The following is a 19,811-nucleotide window of genomic DNA, read 5'->3' as shown; positions in this document are numbered from 1 at the left end:
TCCTCTTCCAAAATAGCCCCGTAAACCGCCGACACTACCCCTTTCTCCAGTCCCTCTGTTCTCCAGCAACGTGGAAGCCGGCTCGACCGGGAAGCTCTGTATCTCCTATTTGGCAAAGTCTCGAACCTGCATGTATCTAAATATTTGTCCCTGCTCCAGCCCATACTTCGCTCCCAGCTCCTTCAATCCTGCAAACCGACCCCCAAGAAACAAATCTTTTAGTGTTCTAATTCCTGTCTCCTCCCATCTCCGAAAATTTCCATCCCACTTCCCTGGCTCAAATCTATGGTTCCCCGAATGGGCATTTCCCTTGTCCCTGCCCCAAAACCAAAATGCTGTCGAAACTACCTACAAATTCTCAATAAAGCTATGACTACCAGATTCCCAGAGTATTTCCCCAGGGCCATTGGGAGCGGACTGTTGCTAGTGCCTTCAATCCCGACCCCCTACACAAACTCTCCTCCATTCTGACCCACTGGGAGTCAACCCAGTGGGAAGCATGGTAGCAGTGGTTAGCACAGCTCCAGGGTCCCAGGTTTGAGTCCCGGCTGGGTCACAGCCTGTGTGGAGTCTACATGTTCTCCCCGTGTCTACGTAGGTTTCCTCCGGGTGCTCCGGTTTCCTCCCACAGTCCAAAGATGTGCAGGTTAGGTGGATTGGCCATGCTAAATTGCCCTTAAGAGTCCAAAATTGCCCTTAGTGTTGGGTGGGGTTACTGGGTTATGGGGATAGGGTAGAGGTGTGGGCTTGGGTAGGGTGCTCTTTCCAAGAGCCGGTGCAGACTCAATGAGCCGAATGGCTTCCTTTTGCACTGTAAATTCCATGATTCTATGAACCCCTTTGACCCAGCTCCGTACCTTCTGCACATTCGCCGCCCAGTAATAATACATCAGGTTCGGAAGACCCAAATCCCCCGCCTGTCCTCCTCTCTGTAGTAGCACCTTTCTAATTGTGGCCACCTTCCCTCCCCATAGGGATAGGGTGGTGATGTGGGGTTGGGTAGGGTGCTCTTTCCAAGAGCCGGTGCAGACTCGATGGGCCGAATGGCCTCCTTCTGCACTGTAAATTCTATGAAATCTATATAAACGAGGTAATCATCCCTTCAATCTCTCTAAAAATGCCTTTGGCAGGAAAATCAGCAGGCATTGGAAAATAAACAGAAATCGCGGCAACACATTCATTTTAACCACCTGTACCCGAGCCGCCAGTGACAGAGGGAGACCATCCCACCTTGTCAGATCAGCTTTCATCCTCCCCAACAAACTAGAAATGTTGTACCTACGGACTCCCCCCAATCCCGAGCAACCTGCTTCCCCAGGTATCTAAAGTGAGTCCCTGCCCTATGGAATGGCAGCCCCCTCACACCTGACCCAACCCCCAGCCGAGGCACCACAAAATATTCACTCGCCTTGATTTAATTTGTACGCCAAGAGAAACCCAAACATTCGAAGGAGCTGCAATATTCCCCCCATCGACACATTCGGTTCCGACACATATAACAAGTCATCAGCATACAAGAACACCCTATGCTCTATCCCCTCTCGCACTATCCCTTTCCATACCCCCAAACTTCTTAACGCGATGGCCAACAGCTCAATTGCGAGTGAAAACAGCAGGGGGGACATGGGACATCTCTGCCTAGTCCCAAGGTGGAGAGAAAAGTATTTTGAGCTGATGTTATTTGTGCGGACACTCTCCCTCGGCTCCTTATACAGTACTTTTACCCAGTCCACAAATCATGGTCTTATCCTAAACCGCTCCAGAACTGCCATCAAGTACCCCCATTCTACCCGGTTAAACGTTTTCTCGGCGTCCAATGCCACAACCACCTCTGTTTCCTTCCCCTTTGCCGGTGCCATAACCGCGTTCAATACCCTCCTAATGTTCAAAAAGAGCTGCCTCCCTCTCACAAACCCAGTGTGATCTTCACCTATCACCTTCAGGAGGCACTCCTCCAGCCTACCTGCCAGTACCTTCGCCAATATCTTTGCATCGACGTTTAAAAGTGATACGGGCCTATATGACCCACACTCTGTCGGATTGTTATCTCTTTTAAGCAACAGAGAAATCGATGCCTGCCCCAAAGTTTGTGGTAACACCTCCTTCCCTATCACCTCCTCAAAAATCCCCATCATCAGCTATACCAGGCTATCCTTGAATTTTTTATAATATTCCACCGGAAACCTATCTGGCCCAGCCACCAGCCATGACTGCATCCTCCTAATCACATCTTTTATCTCCTGCCCAACTATCGCCTCTTCTAATGTAGCCCTGACTTCCCTCCCCCAACCTCGGGTTCTCCAGCCCATCTAGAAATTCGTGCATCTCTCGGTCTCCCCCAGGTGGCTCTGACCTGTACAACTTCTCATAGAATTCCTTAAAGACCTTGTTAATTTGATCTGGAGCTACCACCAACTTCCCTGCCCTGTCCCGCACCTGGACAATTTCCCTTGCCGCAGCCTCCCTCCGGAGCTGACCCGCAAGCATACGCCTTCTCTCCATGCTCGTAAACTGCACCCTTTGCTCGCCTCAATTGGCATACCACCTTCCTGGTAGATAGACGGTCAAAGCTCGCCTGTAGTTCCTTTCTCTTTTCCAACTTCGCTGGGTCCCCATCTTCTGCATAACTCCTATCTACCTCCAGCATCTCATCTATTACCCACTGAACCTCCAACCTCTCCTCTTTGTCTAGCCTAGCCTTGAATGAGATTGCATCACCCCTCACTACCGCCTTTAGGGCCTCCCAGACAACCGCCTTCGACACCTCACCCATGCAGTTGAAACCTACATATTCCTCAATTACTTTTTCAATTTTGTTACAGAACCCTCGCTCCCCCAACAGTCCCGCATCTAATTTCCACCCTGGTCTCTGTACCACTCCCTTCTCCAATACCATATCCATCCAATGCAGAGCATGATCTGATATTGCAATTGCCGACCCACTCACCATCAGATGAGTCACCTCATCACCTTCATAACTCACCTGATGAAAGAGCTGCGCTCCGAAAGCTAGTGATTCCCAACAAACCTGCTGGACTATAACCTGGTGTTGTACGACCTCTTACTGACCCGTTTTGATTAGTTTTGCTGTAAATTACTAGAACACATCATTGCTATCAGCTAATGAAACACCTTGGAAGGGCAGAATACCCTTATTGACCAACGGCTTGCCATTTGTGAAGCTAGATTGACAGAACCACAAATCATCCTTATCATCTACGATCTGACCCATAACCTTGACAATCGCATCATCACAGATCTAGCTATTTTAGATTTTTATATAAATCACACATGAAGTTACTAGAAAAACTAGATCATTATGGATTCTGAGGAAACACTAAGCAATGAGTAAGAACATTGCTTATCAAATGGCAACAAAGAGTCACAGTGAATGGAGAAACCTCAAACTGGAAACCAGTCTTAAGACATTCATCAAGTTACCACCCTAGGCCAGATTTGGTTGTCCTCTTTATAAATAAAGTCCAGGCCAGAATATTAAGTATTAAGTCAGATCAGATTCTTTGCAGATGACTATCTAGTCTATAGATCCATTGCTGAAGAGCAGATGAAGTTAGCTTTCAGGAATACCTAAATAATCTTATCAAATGGGCCAACATATGAGGAATTAAATTCAACATAGAGAAGTGTAACATTATGCAAATCAGCAATACTTGATGCCCATCAGTACCAAACTACTCAGTGCATCGTCTCCCCTTTGAAGTTACTAAAAAATGCCCTTAGAATTCCACATCAAAAATAATTTAAAGTGGAGTGTGCAAAGTCAAAAACGCAGCCTCCAAGGCATGCAAAATTCTCGCATTCATGAAACATATATTTCCAACTTTGCACAGAAAGCGTCAACACTTTGGGAATATCTCAGGAAATAAGTGCCTTTTCTATGGCACGAAGACCACCAAGATATATTTAACAATCTCAAGAAATCACTATCTGAGGAAACATCCTCACTACAATTCTATGATCCAAGAGAAAAAAGAAAATGCTTCTTAAAAAAGGCTAGGAAGTTGTTTACCTTAAAAGGAAAAGTCAACTGCATTTTATTCCAAAAGCGTATCAGCAGCCAATCAAACTACTCCAACAGAGCGGGAGACATTAGCGCTCCTGATTGGAATCATGTAATTCCATATCTACCTCTTTGGGAAGAAATTTATGATGGAACCTGACCACAAAACCATTTATTCTCCTTCAGTCAGCCTTTGATGTTTATTATAAATATAATATTACGAGTGTTTTCTTTAAAATATAACTATTGGTTGAAAAACTAGATCTTATTGGTTAAACTGTTTAATAATACAAAAGAACACATGCTAGGAGATAATTATTTATTAAAATATCCTTGAATATGAAATATGTTTATCATAGTGAGCATCAATAAAGATTCAGAACAAAGATACATAAATTAAACGGCATGGTGAAACTGTGCAAGTTAAATCCATAAAGAAATGTAAGTGTACTAAAAGAGACCCTCAGTGCATCAAGCATCACCGTGCCGTTCCGATATGATATTTTGTGTGAATTAACGCAGATATGACACTCCAAATGCACACAATCTGTCATGTTCCATTCATTCTTGGATACCACTATGTTTTAGGATTCAAATTTGTGGCAGAGGTTTTATCATGCAATGCAATGTGTACATAAATTGAAGTGTGATGGATTTTCAATGAACCAAATAATCTCCATTTTAAAAAATATTGGATAATAACTCATAATTACTCGTATACCAGTCAATACATCCGTTGTTTTTTTCTGTTTTTGACAGTAAATATCATTACGAATGAAACATGAGAATATAATTATTTCTACTCTAATATTTAGAGAGTAATCTTCCTCACTTTTGAATGAGCATGGTCATTGTCTTTTTAAATGCAATCAGAGCAGCATCTTTTTGAAATTGAAAAATATTTGTGAAATGAAAATGACCATGATGAAAATGCCTGCATTTCAGTAAGTCAAAATATAAATCTGGGAAAAAAAATACAATGCAGTATCAGAGGCATCATTTGTAAGTAAACATCAACTTCCACTGAATTTACATACATTCATACTTTTTTGCATTTAATTTTACTGCTGGTTGCAATAGATTTTGATCATGATGTCCTTGTAACTTAATGAAATATAGCATGAAAAAGTTTGGAGAGAGATGTTACAAAGCAGAGAGTGTTATAAACGTCCGTTGCCTTACAGTACACTTCCTAAACGGTGCTTTTATAAAAGTTGTTCGTAAAACAATAAATAGGCTTGAGCATTTAGTACCCTGGCTTCAGGAACTGTCTGTACATGGGTGTCATTAACATAAACCCACTGCCCTGGTGGTGCTCCAACATCTCTGAAACCTGAAAAGCAAAGATCATTATGAGCAAATCTGTTAAACACAAATTTAAAACATTGCATTCCTACTTAACTGATTGTTCTTAAATTCTGTAAAGCAACTCTTAAAATAACAAGAATTTGAAATAAGGAACAAATTCAAAAGTTAGACATCATTATAAGATGAGGAATATTTTGGTGTCTAAACCTAGCTATTTTGTAGAACATAGAACACTACAGCGCAGTACGGGCCCTTCGGCCCTCGATGTTGCGCCGACCTGTGAAACCATCTGAAGCCAATCTGACCTACACTATTCCATTTTCATCCATATGTCTATCCAGTGACCACTTAAATGCCCTTAAAGTTGGCGAGTCTACTACTATTGCAGGCAGGGCGTTCCACACCCCTACTACTCTCTGAGTAAAGAAACTGCCTCTGACATCTGTCCTATATCTATCACCCCTCAATTTAAAGCTATGTCCCCTCGTGTTGGTCATCACTATCCGAGGAAAAAGACTCTCACTGTCCACCCTATCTAACCCTCTGACTATCTTATATGTCTCTATTAAGTCACCTCTCAGCCTTCTCCTCTCTAACGAAAACAACCTCAATTCCCTGAGCCTTTCCTCGTAAGACCTTCCCTCCACCAGGCAACATCCTAGTAAATCTCCTCTGAACCCTTTCCAAAGCTTCCACAGCCTTCCTATAATGTGGTGACCAGAACTGCACGCAGTACTCCAGGTGCGGCCGCACCAGAGTCATGTACAGCTGCAGCATGACCTTGTTGTTCCGAAACTCAATCCCCCTGCTTATAAAGGCTAGCACACCATATGCCTTCTTAACAGCCCTATTAACCTGGGTGGCAACTTTCAGGGATTTATGTACCTGGATGCCGAGATCTCTCTGTTCATCTACACTACCAAGAATCTTGCCATTAGCCCAGTACTCTGCATTCCTGTTACTCCTTCCAAAGTGAACCACCTCACACTTTTCCACATTAAACTCCATCTGCCACCTCTCAGCCCAGCTCTGCAGCTTATCTATGTCCCTCTGTATCCTATAACATCCTTCAGCACTATCCACAACTCCACCGACCTTCGTGTCATCTGCAAATTTACTAACCCATCCTTCTACACCCTCTTCCAGGTCATTTATAAAAATGACAAACAGCAGTGGCCCCAAAACAGATCCTTGCGGTAACCACTAGTAACTGAACTCCAGGATGAACATTTGCCATCAACCACCACCCTCTGTCTTCTTTCAGCTAGCCAATTACTGATCCAAACCGCTAAATCACCTTCAATTCCATACTTCCTTATTTTCTGCAATAGCCTACCGTGGGGAACCTTATCAAACGCCTTACTGAAATCCATATACACCACATCAACAGCTTTACCCTGATCCACCTGTTTGGTCACCTTCTCAAAAAACTCAATAAGGTTTGTGAGACATGACCTACCCTTCACAAAACCGTGTTGAGTATCGCTAATCAACTTGTTCTTTTCAAGATGATTATAAACCCTATCTCTTATAATCTTTTCCAACATTTTACCCACAACCGAAGTAAGGCTCACAGATCTATAATTACCAGGGTTGTCTCTACTCCCCTTCTTGAACAAGGGGACAACATTTGCTATCCTCCAGTCTTCCGGCACTTTTCCTGTCGACAAAGACGACATAAAGATCAAGGACAAAGGCTCTGCAATCTCCTCCCTGGCTTCCCAGAGAATCCTAGGATAAATCCCATCTGGCCCAGGGGACTTATCTATTTTGACATTTTCTAAAATTGCTAACACCTCCTCCTTTTGAACCTCAATTCCATCTCGCCTGGTCAACTGAACCTGAGTGTTCTCCTCAACAACATTGTCTTTCTCCAGTGTAAACACTGACGAAAAATATCCATTTAATGCTTCCCCTATCTCCTCTGATTCCACACACAACTTTCCACTACTATCCTTGATTGGCCCTAATCTTACTCTAGTCATTCTTTTCTTCCTGATATACCTATAGAAAGCCTTAGGGTTTTCCTTGATCCTATCCGCCAACGACTTTTCGTGTCCTCTCCTCGCTCTTCTTAACTCTCCCTTTAGGTCCTTCCTGGCTAACTTGTAACTCTCAAGTGCCCTAACTGAGCCTTCATGTCTCATCCTAACATAAGCCTTCTTCTTCCTCTTGACAAGTGCTTCAACTTCCTTAGTAAACCACGGTTCCCTTGCTCGACAACTTCCTCCCTGCCTGACAGGTACATACTTATCAAGGACACGCAGTAGCTGTTCCTTGAAAAAGCTCCACATTTCGATTGTACCCATCCCCTGCAGTTTCCTTCCCCATCCTATACATCCTAAATCTTGCCGAATAGCATCATAATTGCCTTTCCCCCAGCTATAATTCTTGCCTTGCGGTATATACCTATCCCTGCCCATTGCTAAAGTAAACATAACCGAGTTGTGATCACTATCACCAAAGTGCTCACCTACATCTAAATCTAACACCTGGCCGGGTTCATTACCCAGTACCAAATCCAATGTGGCCTCGCCCCTTGTTGGCCTGTCTACATACTGTGTCAGAAAACCCTCCTGCACACACTGCACAAAAACTGACCCATCTATAGTACCCGAACTAAGTGATTTTCACCATGACTAAGTTAAAGAATCACAGAGAAAGCTACATTTTCACAAATATTTCAATATTTTCAGTCTTATGTCAATGCAAAGTTAAAGGTCGATAAATGCTGAACTTCATGCTTTTTGCTGGAAAAACAATTTTTTTGTGCCTTCCTGACTCCACACCACTTTCATGTGACTTTCTTGGCGAGTTGGATGCCAACCGCACAACCACCTCTTCCGAGGTTGGGGTCTCCATTTTGAGGGCCACAGAAAAATGATTTCCTCCTGCACACTACTTTTGTACACCTTAGAAATGCACCACCTCAGAGAGTCTGTGATTAATAATAATCTTTATTATTGTCACAAGTAGGCTTGCAATGAAGTTACTGTGAAAATCCCCTGGTCACCACATTCCGGCGCCTGCTTGGGTACACTGAGGGAGAATTCAGAATGTCCAAATTACCTAACAGCACGTCTTTTGGGACTTGTGGGAGGAAACCGGAGCATCCGGAGGAAACCCACGCAGACACAGGGAGAACGTGCAGACTCCACACAGACAGTGACCCAAGCCAGGAATCAAACCCGAGCATTGTGAAGCAACAGTGCTAACCTTACTGGGGGAAATCTGCTGAGGAGTCAGGAGCACTCTGAAAGTTAATTGTAAAATGATTTGACACCTTCAAATGTCATTATTAGATGTTGAACTGTAATGTAGATGTGTTTTTAGTGCAGTGATTCATCATAGGGATCTGTCCAACAAAGGTAAGTTGATCCTTGCATTGACCAGCATTGTGCAATTATTGTCTTGCTTTACAGTACTTCTCCAATTTTCAAAAGTGCCTAATGCATTAAAAATGTGCATTAAAAACACCCCTTATGCCTCTGCTATCATGTTAGGCAGTGATTTAAATTGACAGCTCTGGCTGTTTAAAAAGATTTTTTTGAATGTTGAAAAATATCTCTGCATCTGTTCCCCTTCATTGATTGACTACTTTGAAATGGAACATCAGATGTTCTGTCAGTTTCAGGCAATAAAGCTGTAAGTTTTTGTTATGATAGCTGTAGCCATTATAAATGTTTTGTTTGGGTTTCAAAAGCAGAGAATGATTTCAACTCAGCAGGTTGTCGATTGAATGACTGAAAATTTTAAGAGGCTACAATAACAGAATATGCTTTTGATATGGTTTCTTGTTTGTTTACATACTTAAAAGATATTTAAAAGGCTACAATAATTTTACATTGGAATACTTTCTTTCCAATATCAATGATAGGGTGTTCAGGAAAGTTGGAGGTTTAATTTTTTTCTCAATAGTTTTTAAATAATTCCTATTGCAAGTTCCTCTCCAAGCCACACACCACCCTGACTTGGATCTATATTGCTGTTAGAACATAAGAACATAAGAACTAGGAGCAGAAGTAGACCGTCCGGCCCTTCGAGCCTGCTCCGCCATTCTATAAGATCATGGCTGATCTATTCGTGGTCTCAGAACCACTTACCCGCATTCTCGCCATATCCCGTAATTCCATTATTTTTCAAAAAACATCTACCCTATCTTTAAATATATTCAATGAAGTAGCGTCTACTACTCCTTTCGGTGGGGAATTCCATACTTTAACCACCCTCTGAGTGAAGAAGTTCCTCCTTGATTCAGTCCTAAATCTGCTCCCCCTAATCTTGAGGCTATGCCCTCTTGTCCTACTTTCACCTACCAGTGGAAACATCCTTTCTACTTCTATCTTATCCATTCCCTTCAAAATTTTATATGTTTCTATTAGATCCCCCCTCGACCTTCTGAATTCCAGTGAATATAATCCCAATCTACTCAGCCTCTCCTCGTACGATAACCCCCTCAACTCCGGAATCAGCCTAGTGAACCTCCTCTGCACCCCCTCTAGTGCTAGCACATCCTTTCTCAAGTGTGGAGACCAAAACTGCACACAGTACTCCAGGTGTGGCCTCACCAGCACCTTGTACAACTGCAACATTACCTCTCTGCTTTTAAACTCAATCCCCTTCGCAATGAAGAACAAAATTCCATTTGCCTTCCTAATTACTTGTTGCACCTGCAGACCAACCTTCTGTGACTCATGCACAAGTACACCCAGGTCCCTCTGCATAGCAGCATGCTGCAGCTTTTTACCATTTAAGTAATAATCCGTTCTATTGTTACTCCTACCAAAATGCACAACTTCACACTTATTGACATTATACTCCATCTGCCAGACCTTTGCCCACTCACTCAATGTGTCAATGTTCCTCTGTAAGGTTTTACAGTCCTCAGTACACTTTGCTCTGCCACACACCTTCGTGTCATCTGCAAACTTGGATACCTTACACGTAGTTCCCAACTCCAAATCGTCTATATAAATTGTAAATAATTGTGGTCCCAACAACCGATCCCTGAGGCACACCACTCGTCACTGATTGCCAGTCAGAATAGCACTCATTTATTCCCACTCTTTGTTTCCTGTTAGACAACCAATCCTCTATCCATGCTAGTACTCTAACCTTAACACCATGCATCCTTATCTTATGCAGCAGCCTCTTGTGCGGTACCTTGTCAAAGGCCTTTTGGAAATCTAGGTACACCACATCCACTGGGTCCCCTTTGTCTACCTTGCTCGAAATGTCTTCATAGAATTCCAAGAGATTCGTCACTTCACTTCAGTGGTTCAAGAAGACAGCTCACCATCACTTTCTCAAGGGCAATTATGAAAGGCAATAAATGACGGCCTAGCCAACGATACCCACATCCCGTTAAAGAATAAATGAAAATAAACTGTAACCAAGTTAATTATGGGAGTCAGTAGGCTTATAGTGGTCATTATTCTGTCCATTTTACCTGGGATATTCTTGTTTCCAGAAATATGCTCAGATAATTTTTTGTTGGCAGCTCTGACTTGCACATATGCTGTGTAGTGCCCTCCACGCATAGATCCAGAATGTTCAACTACTCCATATAAACCGTAGAGCACTTTGTTTCCCTCGCCAACATTCTAAAAAGATAAATACACAAAGGTCAGTTACTCAAGTACATTTGCAAGACAATGATTATAATTTTAATAAACCACTAAGCTTGCTTATGAATATTGTAACTCATAACCAGTTACAAACTCCAACATGATCTTTAAAGAATACTTGAACCCTGCAAAGATTACTCCTGCCTCTCTCCAAGTTCTACAAACATGCTGTTCGACCATTAGCTTATTTCCTCTTAGCCTCACCACCAATTGTTTTCTCTTTTCCAGAATCAACCCACTTCCACTGACCACTCCATTGATATTGTTCGCCACTCCCAAGCCATCTCGAAAATCGCTTATTGTCACAAGTAGGCTTTAAATGAAGTTACTGTGAAAAGCCCCTAGTCGCCACATTCCAGCACCTGTTCGGGGAGGCTGGTACAGGAATTGAAGCCATGCTGCTGGCCTACCTTGATCTGCTTTACAAGCCAGCTATTTAGCCCACTGTGCAAAACCAGCCCATCTCCTGCTCAACAGTGGCCACCCAGGGCCTTCACACCTTGGCCCAATTTGTCTGCAAATGACACCACCCGCTTACATCTTGCTGAACTTAAATTTATTTACCTCAACCGAGGTTTCCCCTGAATGAAACAAAAAGCAAGGCATTGGTCAAGTACACTCAACTTCCCTATTCTTCAGCCTCCACTTTCTATCCACTGTCGTGGTAGTGTCCCTTTAAGAAATGTTTTGTCTTATCACATGGCTTGTGATGTCATTTTGTGGGTGGAGCTGGACTGTGGCTCTGAGATTTACTTTTGCTTTGGTTTGGGGCTGTTTTGTGGCTCTGCGTTTTTTGCTTTCGTTTTCACATTTAGCTGCTGTATTCAGACAGAGAAGTCTTGTCCTCTCTCTTTCTCTGCATTTTAAAAGCTTTTTCCAGATTACTTGATAACTCGAAAAGAAATAATTGTTTCCTGGAAGAAATGCAAACCTGCTGTTTTGGAAAGGACACAACAGCATCTAAACCAGGTCTTGAGTGTTGTGTTCTGGGCCACACCTTTGAAAAAGGTTTTCTGGTTTATGCAATCTTGTTATTAAATTGGAACAGTTTAAGGTGGAAGGGTTATATATAGAGTACTGTAGCTGTGTGGGATATTTGTTTTGTAGTTGATAAAATGCTTACTGTATGTGTTTATAAAAATGTTAACTAAATTTGTAGAATAAACTTTGTTTTTGATTAAAAGTGCTTAAGGCCTCTGTTGAATAACACTTGAAAGATAGGCCCTTGTGCTCCTCGTAGCCAACATTAATAAACAGTTGTAGGTCAGATGAACTCCATGATATTCTTTGGAGTTTTCTAAACCCTGGCCCATAACACCACTTCCAAAAACTTGGATCACAATTGGATCCTCCATTTTTCTGCCTTCCCCTTTAAGCATTCCAAATGAGCTGGTTTCCCATGACACTGGTCCAATCTTCCATCACTCCTAACACCTGGTTTCCTTCCTAGAAATTTCCCATGTGAGGACAGTCGATGTAACACCTGCCTATTAATCTCCTCCCACATTACCATCCGGCCAATTTATACATCTACTTACTCCAGCCTAGTATACTGAATTCACAGCTCATGATGTCTCCTCCTCAGAGATCAAAAGGTGCTTGCTTTTACGAACACCTCCATTTACACAACTGTGACCTTGTTGATGCTCGTCACTACAATTCTCTATTTCCACTATGATCTTTGCCCTTCTACATTGCTTCTGCGATGCCCAATATAAGTTTGGAGAAACAGAATCTGTACTTTCACTAAATATTTTGCAATTATCTGGCCTTAATATTGGTTTCAATAACTTTACACCTAAACCATAGCTCTCATTTTCTCTGAGAGTAGGTGCTGTCAAAGTGATCGTTATATTAGCCCTTCTAGGCATGGGGGAGTGAGCATTGGTACACTACCAGAACAGCAATCTAGATCACCAGTGTTAACTTGCTTTTCTTTCACCAGACTCATCGCCCTGCTCTGCTTTACTAGACTTTTATGTGCTCTCTTTCCGCTTAACCCTACTTAAGTACTTACACACCCTGGGTCTTGTACATGTTTTAGTGTTTTCATTTATTTAATTGTGCCTCTTTTTTGTCTCGCGCTAATATTGTTTCTGCCAATTGTCAGTAACATTGATTCTGTCAAACGTTATCAGGAGTAGATGAGAATGTGGAAACACAAACAGATCAGCCACAATCTTATTGAAGATGGAGCAGCTCAAGGGACTGAATGGCCTACTGCTACTCCTATTTAGTATTGCATAATTAACTAGCTCCGGTTCTCCACATTTCACAGTTCATCTTTTTCTTTTCTTGTGTATATATTTTTCTCGTTTCCTTTCCCTCAGTCTGTTACTTCTTGCAAGCTGTTCATTTGTGTTATTCTTTAGCTCTGAAAAAGGACATTGGCTGAAATGTTATTTGTTGTTATTTGAGTGTTTCCAACATTATTTGTTTCTGTTACACATAGAGATGTAAAAAACTAGGGTGGTGCAGTGGTTAGCACTGCTGCAAGGACCCAGATTTGATCCTGGCCTGGGTCACTGACCAGGTGGCGTTTGCATGTTCTCCCCGTGTCTACGTGGGTCTCACCGCCACAGCCCAAAGATGTGCAGGGTAGGTGGATTGGCCACGCTAAATTGCCCCTTAATTGGGAAAAAAAGAATTGGGTATTCTAAATTTATTTTGAAAAAAAGAGATGTAAAATATACTATGCCTTTATCTCATACCTATTAGTTTCAGAAACTAACAAAACTTTGTTTCTCCTGGAGGTGCTAGCTCTAACCAGGTATACAAATATTGTACTGCAGATTTTATAACCAGATATGGAATTTGGAGGGAACATGATTCATACCTGGTCACAGTAAAGCATGCAGATCCAACCATAATATTCCAGATCTATCTATGTTTTAAGTGGTACCAAGGTGTTATAAATGCCTAATTGACACTCATACATCAACATGTATTATATAGCCCTCTAAATACTGTAAAATGTCACAAGGGGTTCTTCACACAAGTGCTATCAAACAAAATTTGGCACTGAGTCATGCAAGAAGAAATTTGGGCAGATAAATAAAAGCATGGTCAAAGAAGTGGGTTTTAAGGAACATCTTAACATTGTCCAAGTCCACCCTGGCCTCAGCTCATCAGCTGCTGAAATCTTCATCCATGCTTTTGTTACCTCGCCACTTGAGTATTTCAATGCACTTTCAGATAATCTCCCTTTATAAACTTCAGGTTATCCAAAGCTCTAATTTGTACCAAGTTTTGTGCCCATTGACCTATTTTTTCTCCTGACGAAACAATGTTTATATTTTACAATTTTCATCCTTGCTTTCAAATCCTTCCATTGCCTCATTCCTCCCTATTTTTGTTATCTCCTCTATCCTTACAGTCCTCTAGCTGTGCTCCTCCAATTCTGCCATGTTCAGCATTCCTGATTTTTAACCTTACATCACAGGTAGCAGAGCCTTCAGCTTCCAAGGTCCTAAGCCGTGGAACTTCCTCCCAAAAGCACTCCATGTCTCTATCTATCGTTCCTGCTTTAAGGCTCTCTTTAAATCCTCTTTGACTAAAGCTTCTGATCATCTACCTGAACATCTCCTTATTTGCCTCACTGGCAAATCTTGTTTAATACTACTCTATGCAGTACCTTGGGGCATTTTATTATACTAAAGGTGCTAGATAAATACAATTTTTTGTTGTAGTAATGAAGTGATTAAAAAGAAAATGCTTAAGTGGTCAGAAAAAAAGCCGAGAGGGTTATAGGGCTGGAAAAAAATACAGAGGAGCGAGGCCATGAAGAAACTTGAAAACAAGGATGAAAATTTTAACATTGAGATGTTGCTTAAACAGGGGCCAGTGTAAGTGATAGAATTTACCTTTTCAGTATAGAATCTACCTTTTAGTATATAACAAATTAAAGGACTAAATGGCCCAAGATTTAAAATGGCTTCTTGAAATAGATTGTTAAATTACCCACATTTTAAACAAGACAGAAAATAATGGGGCGGAATTCTCTGCTCCCCACATGGCATGGGAGAATCGTGGGAGGGCCTCCCGACATTTTTTACGCCCCCCCCCCCCCGGCACCCCCGTGATTCTCCCCACCCCTCTGAAAAATCAGCGCTCGCCATTTTTCACGGCGAACGGCGAGTCTCCGAGCCCGATGGACCGAGCGGCCGGCCCTTCACGCCCGTTTCACCGCGGCAGCAACCACACCTGGTCGCTGCATTCGTGAAACGGGTGCCGGATGCCCGTTTGGGGCATCCAGGGGCCCGATTGGGACGGGAGCACCGCGACTGTGCTACGGAGGGGACAGGCCCGCGATCGGTGCCCACCGATCGTCGGGCCTGTGTCCAAAACGGACGCACTCTCTCCCCTCCGCCGCCCGGCAAGATCAAGCCGCCACATCTTGCCGGGCGGCGGTGGAGAAAGACGGCACCGCGCACGCGCCGGTTCGCGTCGTCTGCACGCTGATGTCATCCGCGCATGCGCGGATCAGATCCGCGTAGCGCCGTTCGGGCGTCATTTCTGGCGGCCGAGGTTGCGGCCGGGAACGACGGGGGCCCGCTCCTAGCCCCCCGGATGGGGGTGAATTAGGTGCGGGGAGGGGCCCCGAGGCCATTGTGAACCTCGGCCGAGTTCACGACGGCCTCCGCGATTTTTGGAGCCGGCGGAGAATACCGCCCATGATGTTTCCCATGGGAATCATCATTATTTTGTCTTGTTTGAAATGTGGGTATTTTAACAATCTATTTCAAGAAGCCATTTTAAATCTTGGGCCATTTATTCCTTTAATTTATTATATACTAAAAGGTAGATTCTATACTAAAAAGGTAGATTCTATCAGTCGGTAACACCCTACAGATTTGATGAATGAACAGAAAGTTCATATAAGAGGATATGGGTAACAGAGATTTGGATGAGCTCAAGTTTATGGAGGGTTGAAAATGGGAATCCAGCCAGAATTAGGTTGGAATTATCATGTCTAAAGGTAGAAAAGGCATGAATGAAGGTTTCAGCAGCAGATGAACTGAAGTACAGGTGTAATGGAACTGAACATAGGTAGACTTAGAAATGGGACAGATATGTGGTTGGAAACTCATCTTGCAGTCAAATATGACACCAAGATTCTGAACAGTCTGGTTCAACTTCAGCCAGTTGCCAAGTTGATGGATGGAGTCAGTGTCAAGGGAACAGTTAGTAACAGGAACGGAAGACTTGGTGTTCTGCATTTTAGTTTGAGGAAATTTCTGCTCATCCGGTGTCAGATGCAAGACAAATCAAATCAGAGATAATGGAGGGATCGAGAGAGACTGGTAGCACCAATGTCAAGAGTACTTATGGAAACTTTCATTGTTTTTTCAGATGATGTCACCATCAGGCAGCATATAGATGAGAAATAGGAGGAAGCCAACAAAGGATTTCTGGGGGCACTGGGGGCTAAGGATGCAAGAGCAGGAAAGAAGCCATGAGACATTTGGGAATTTTATTACATTAAAAGTGCTATATAAATACAATTGTTTGTTGTAGTAATGAAGTGATTAAATAGAAGATGCTCAAGTGGTCAGAAAAAACCCAAGAGGGTTATAGAGCTGGAAGAAAATAGAGCAGCGAGGCCATGGAGAAACTTGAAAACAAGGATGAAAATTTTAATGAGAATTTCCACTAAGCTGCTTGACAGTGGGCAGGTGTTGGAGGAGGAAGGTGTGGTCAACCATGTCAAAGGCTGCAGACAGATCAACAAGGATAAGGGAGAATAGCTTACCATTGTCACAGTCACATCAAAAACATAAATGACATGCTAATAGATCTGTTTCAGTACAGTGGCAGAGCCCATCATTATCTTCTCAAGGACAAAAATGAATGGACAATAAATAATGGCCTTGCCAGTGATGCATACAGCCCATGAAAACTGATTAGAGGGACTCAAACATGGAATTCTGGGAAAGATGGGCAGCAAAAGGTGGGGATGGGGGCAGAGTGGTGCAGGAAAGTACAAAAGGAAAGGCTTGTGATAAGATGAAGGCAGAAGTAATATGGTGAATTAAGATGGTAATGGGACAAATAGAGAATCATAAACTGGGTCTAGACAAGGTTTATTGCCCCTCCCCCTTAATCTGCCTCTGCACTTGCTTTAAACTTGTTACATCTCTAGCCTTTTTCAGTTCTGATGAAAGGTTTGCAAACTGTTAACACTGTTTCTCTCTCAACAGGTGCTACCTGATCTGAAGTCATATTCAACTTTTACAGAACATTGTTTCGGCTGCACTTGGAATACAGTGTACAGTTCTGATCTCATCATTATAAAAATCATATAGAGGCAAATGGCAAGGTGCGAAAAAGATTATCAAGGATGTTACAATTTGAGCGGCACTACGGCACAATGGTTAGCACTGCATAAATCACCAGGGGCCTATGTTCAATTCCAGCCTTGGGTCACTGTGTGGAGTTTGCACTTTTTTCCTGCTCTGGTTTCCTCCCATAGTCCAAAGGTGTGCAAGTTAGGTGGTTTGGCCATGAAAGAATTGCCCCTTAGTGTCCAGGGATGTGTAGGTTAGATGAGGTTAAGGGGAGAGAATGGGGGAGGGGGAGGGTCGGGTCGGTGCAGACCCAATGAGTCAAACGGTCTCCTTCTGCAATGCAGAGATTCTATGATTAATTGAAAGTTTATAACCAGCAGGAAAAAACAGGCTGGGACCCTTTTGGCCAGAAAAGAGAAAGATGTAAGGGGACCTGGCATAAGCCTTTAAAATGATGAAGTGGTTCAATAGTGCATTTTTAGAGGACATAGTCTAGATTTCACCAGCCCTCTGAAGAGTAGCAGGAAGGCAGGCAGCCTTGTAAAATGAAAAACTTAGGTTGGGGAGCCTGATATCCTCCTGCCACCATGGGATATTCTGAATGGTTGAAATGGCAGCTACCTGCAATAAGCAAAAATGATGAGTCTTTTCAACGCAATGAGGGATTAAGGTCTGGAATACACTGCCTGAGAGTGTGATGGAGGCTGTTTCAATTGAAGCATTTAGTAGTGACTTAGACTGTTATCTGAAAAGGAAGAATGTGCAGAGTTACAGGGAGAAGGCAGGAGAATGGCCCGAAAGGAATTGTTCATTTAGAGAGCCAGCGCAGCATGGTAGGTTGAATGTCCTCCTTCACTGTAACAATTCTGTGATTTATTATTGGGTGGCAAAATAAACTAATTAGAAGACCAATTAAGGGAATATTACTGGCATCAGGGCAGGCTCCCACTGCGTAGGCAGACTACCAGTTAAATACTGTTGTCTTCCCTGCAGGTTCCTGGGAGAGGGGGTCTTCCTTCATGGCCATTCCATGACCAATGGTGTGAGCCCCCTGGTAGGAATGGCCACGGTTTGTGACTCCAACACCACTGCTGGAGGGTTCATCCTTCGAATTGCTGTGGCTTGTCTGTCTGGTCCTAGCACATAGAATTAAAACTTACCAGTCATTTGTCTCAACATGCAGGCACTCTTCTTCCTACAGCCTCAACAGCAACACCAGTAGCGGATGCACTGCCGTGGCTGTCAAGCTAAAGACCCTCTGATTGGGCTAGTAGAGGCCCAGGCGACAGCCTATTAATTGGCGGCTGCTGGTAAAGTGCCATCCATTTTCACGGCTTATGAATGCTTTCTGTTCTGGATGTGGAACAACCCTGGAGTTGAGAAAATTCCGATCAATGTTTCCAATTTTAGAGGATTCAAAGTCTAGGGACAATATATTTAAAAAATAGTCCCTGTTAAATCCATTAGAAGATTCAAGAGAAACGTAAGAACTAGGAGTAGGCCATCTGACCCTTCGAGCCTGCTCCGTCATTCAATGAGATCATGGCTGATCTTTTGTGACAAAAACATATTTACCTAAAGAGTGATAAGAATGTGAAACACACCAAAAGTAGTAGTTGAGGAAAATAGCAAAGATGTATTTATGGCGAAGCTCATCAGAGAGAAAAGCACAAAAGATACATTGCTTGGGTTAGATTAAGAGCGGTAGGAAGTGACTTGTGGGTTTATAAATTTTGGCATTGACTAGGTTTGGCCAAATGAACCATTTCTGTGCTGTAGAATCGATGTAATCACATCAGTCAACAACATTATTATTGCAGCTGCATTCACCTCCTTCACATTTTAAGGCAATTCACTGTATTTTATGCAGTGCGAGATATTGCTGGTATGATGCATTCCAACAACTTCATGTATATATAATTACAAATAGAAACATCTAGCATTCCTTTGGCTATCACAAAAGAACAGGACATGTTGAATAACATTAAAATGAATAGGGAAAAGTGTACTGAAAAAAAATGTACTTTGCATGCAAATACCTTGCAGTTGGATGAACAGAATGGTGCCAAATCTAGCACCAAAGGGAATTCCACATGCCTATTAATTTTCCGCAAATTCAAGCCTGTCTGAAGAAAACAAAAGTCATTTTAAAATAATAGAAACTTATATTTATATTCCCATGGGATTACAAAGCATAATGACAAATTCAAAAGCTATTTTCTTATTACTTTAAGCAAATTTTTAAAAGTGGGAGGACAAATTGATAAAACTATCAAAACAAAATGGGATCCTAGGCTTGATATACAACCACACCATACAAAATCAAGGAAGTAATGCAAAATTTATACAAATCATTTGGTATGGTGAAATACAATAGTAATCCTAATTTTGAGCATCTTGCTTTATGAACGATATCATTAGAGATCCATTGGCTTAATTCTAAGGATGAGAGCCTTTAGATAAGTGGAGAGAATAGATAAAATAGAGTACATTTGAACAAAGAATCTTGGGGAAATCTAATACATGCAATTAAAATTATGAGTTTTGATTAAGTAAATTTGAAATAAA

The 19,811-nt window shown here is 42.4% G+C and overlaps 1 protein-coding gene across 6 annotated transcripts in view; it reads right to left on the bottom strand.

Moving 5' to 3' along the window:
• The window catches only part of usp45 (ubiquitin specific peptidase 45), a 370,776-nt gene that overhangs the window by 47,065 nt on the left and 303,900 nt on the right, over positions 1–19,811 (bottom strand). For 4 of the 6 annotated variants that reach the window (XM_038799526.1, XM_038799531.1, XM_038799525.1 and 1 more), the window contains 3 exons: positions 19,283–19,369; positions 10,779–10,932; positions 4,327–5,354 (listed from right to left, as the gene is read on the bottom strand). In XM_038799526.1, coding sequence (XP_038655454.1) covers positions 5,227–5,354; positions 10,779–10,932; positions 19,283–19,369 — 369 coding nt within the window. In that variant the 3' untranslated portion in view covers positions 4,327–5,226. Of the gene's footprint in view, positions 1–4,326; positions 5,355–10,778; positions 10,933–18,474; positions 18,614–19,282; positions 19,370–19,811 lie in introns of those variants that run through there. The other 2 variants (XM_038799527.1, XM_038799528.1) reach the window with 2 other exon arrangements.

The sequence above is a fragment of the Scyliorhinus canicula genome, chromosome 6, assembly GCF_902713615.1.
Source record: "Scyliorhinus canicula chromosome 6, sScyCan1.1, whole genome shotgun sequence".
Lineage (NCBI taxonomy): Eukaryota > Metazoa > Chordata > Chondrichthyes > Carcharhiniformes > Scyliorhinidae > Scyliorhinus > Scyliorhinus canicula.
The sequence above is the reverse complement of the archived record's forward strand: the minus strand, read 5'-3'. Positions and strand labels throughout refer to the sequence as shown.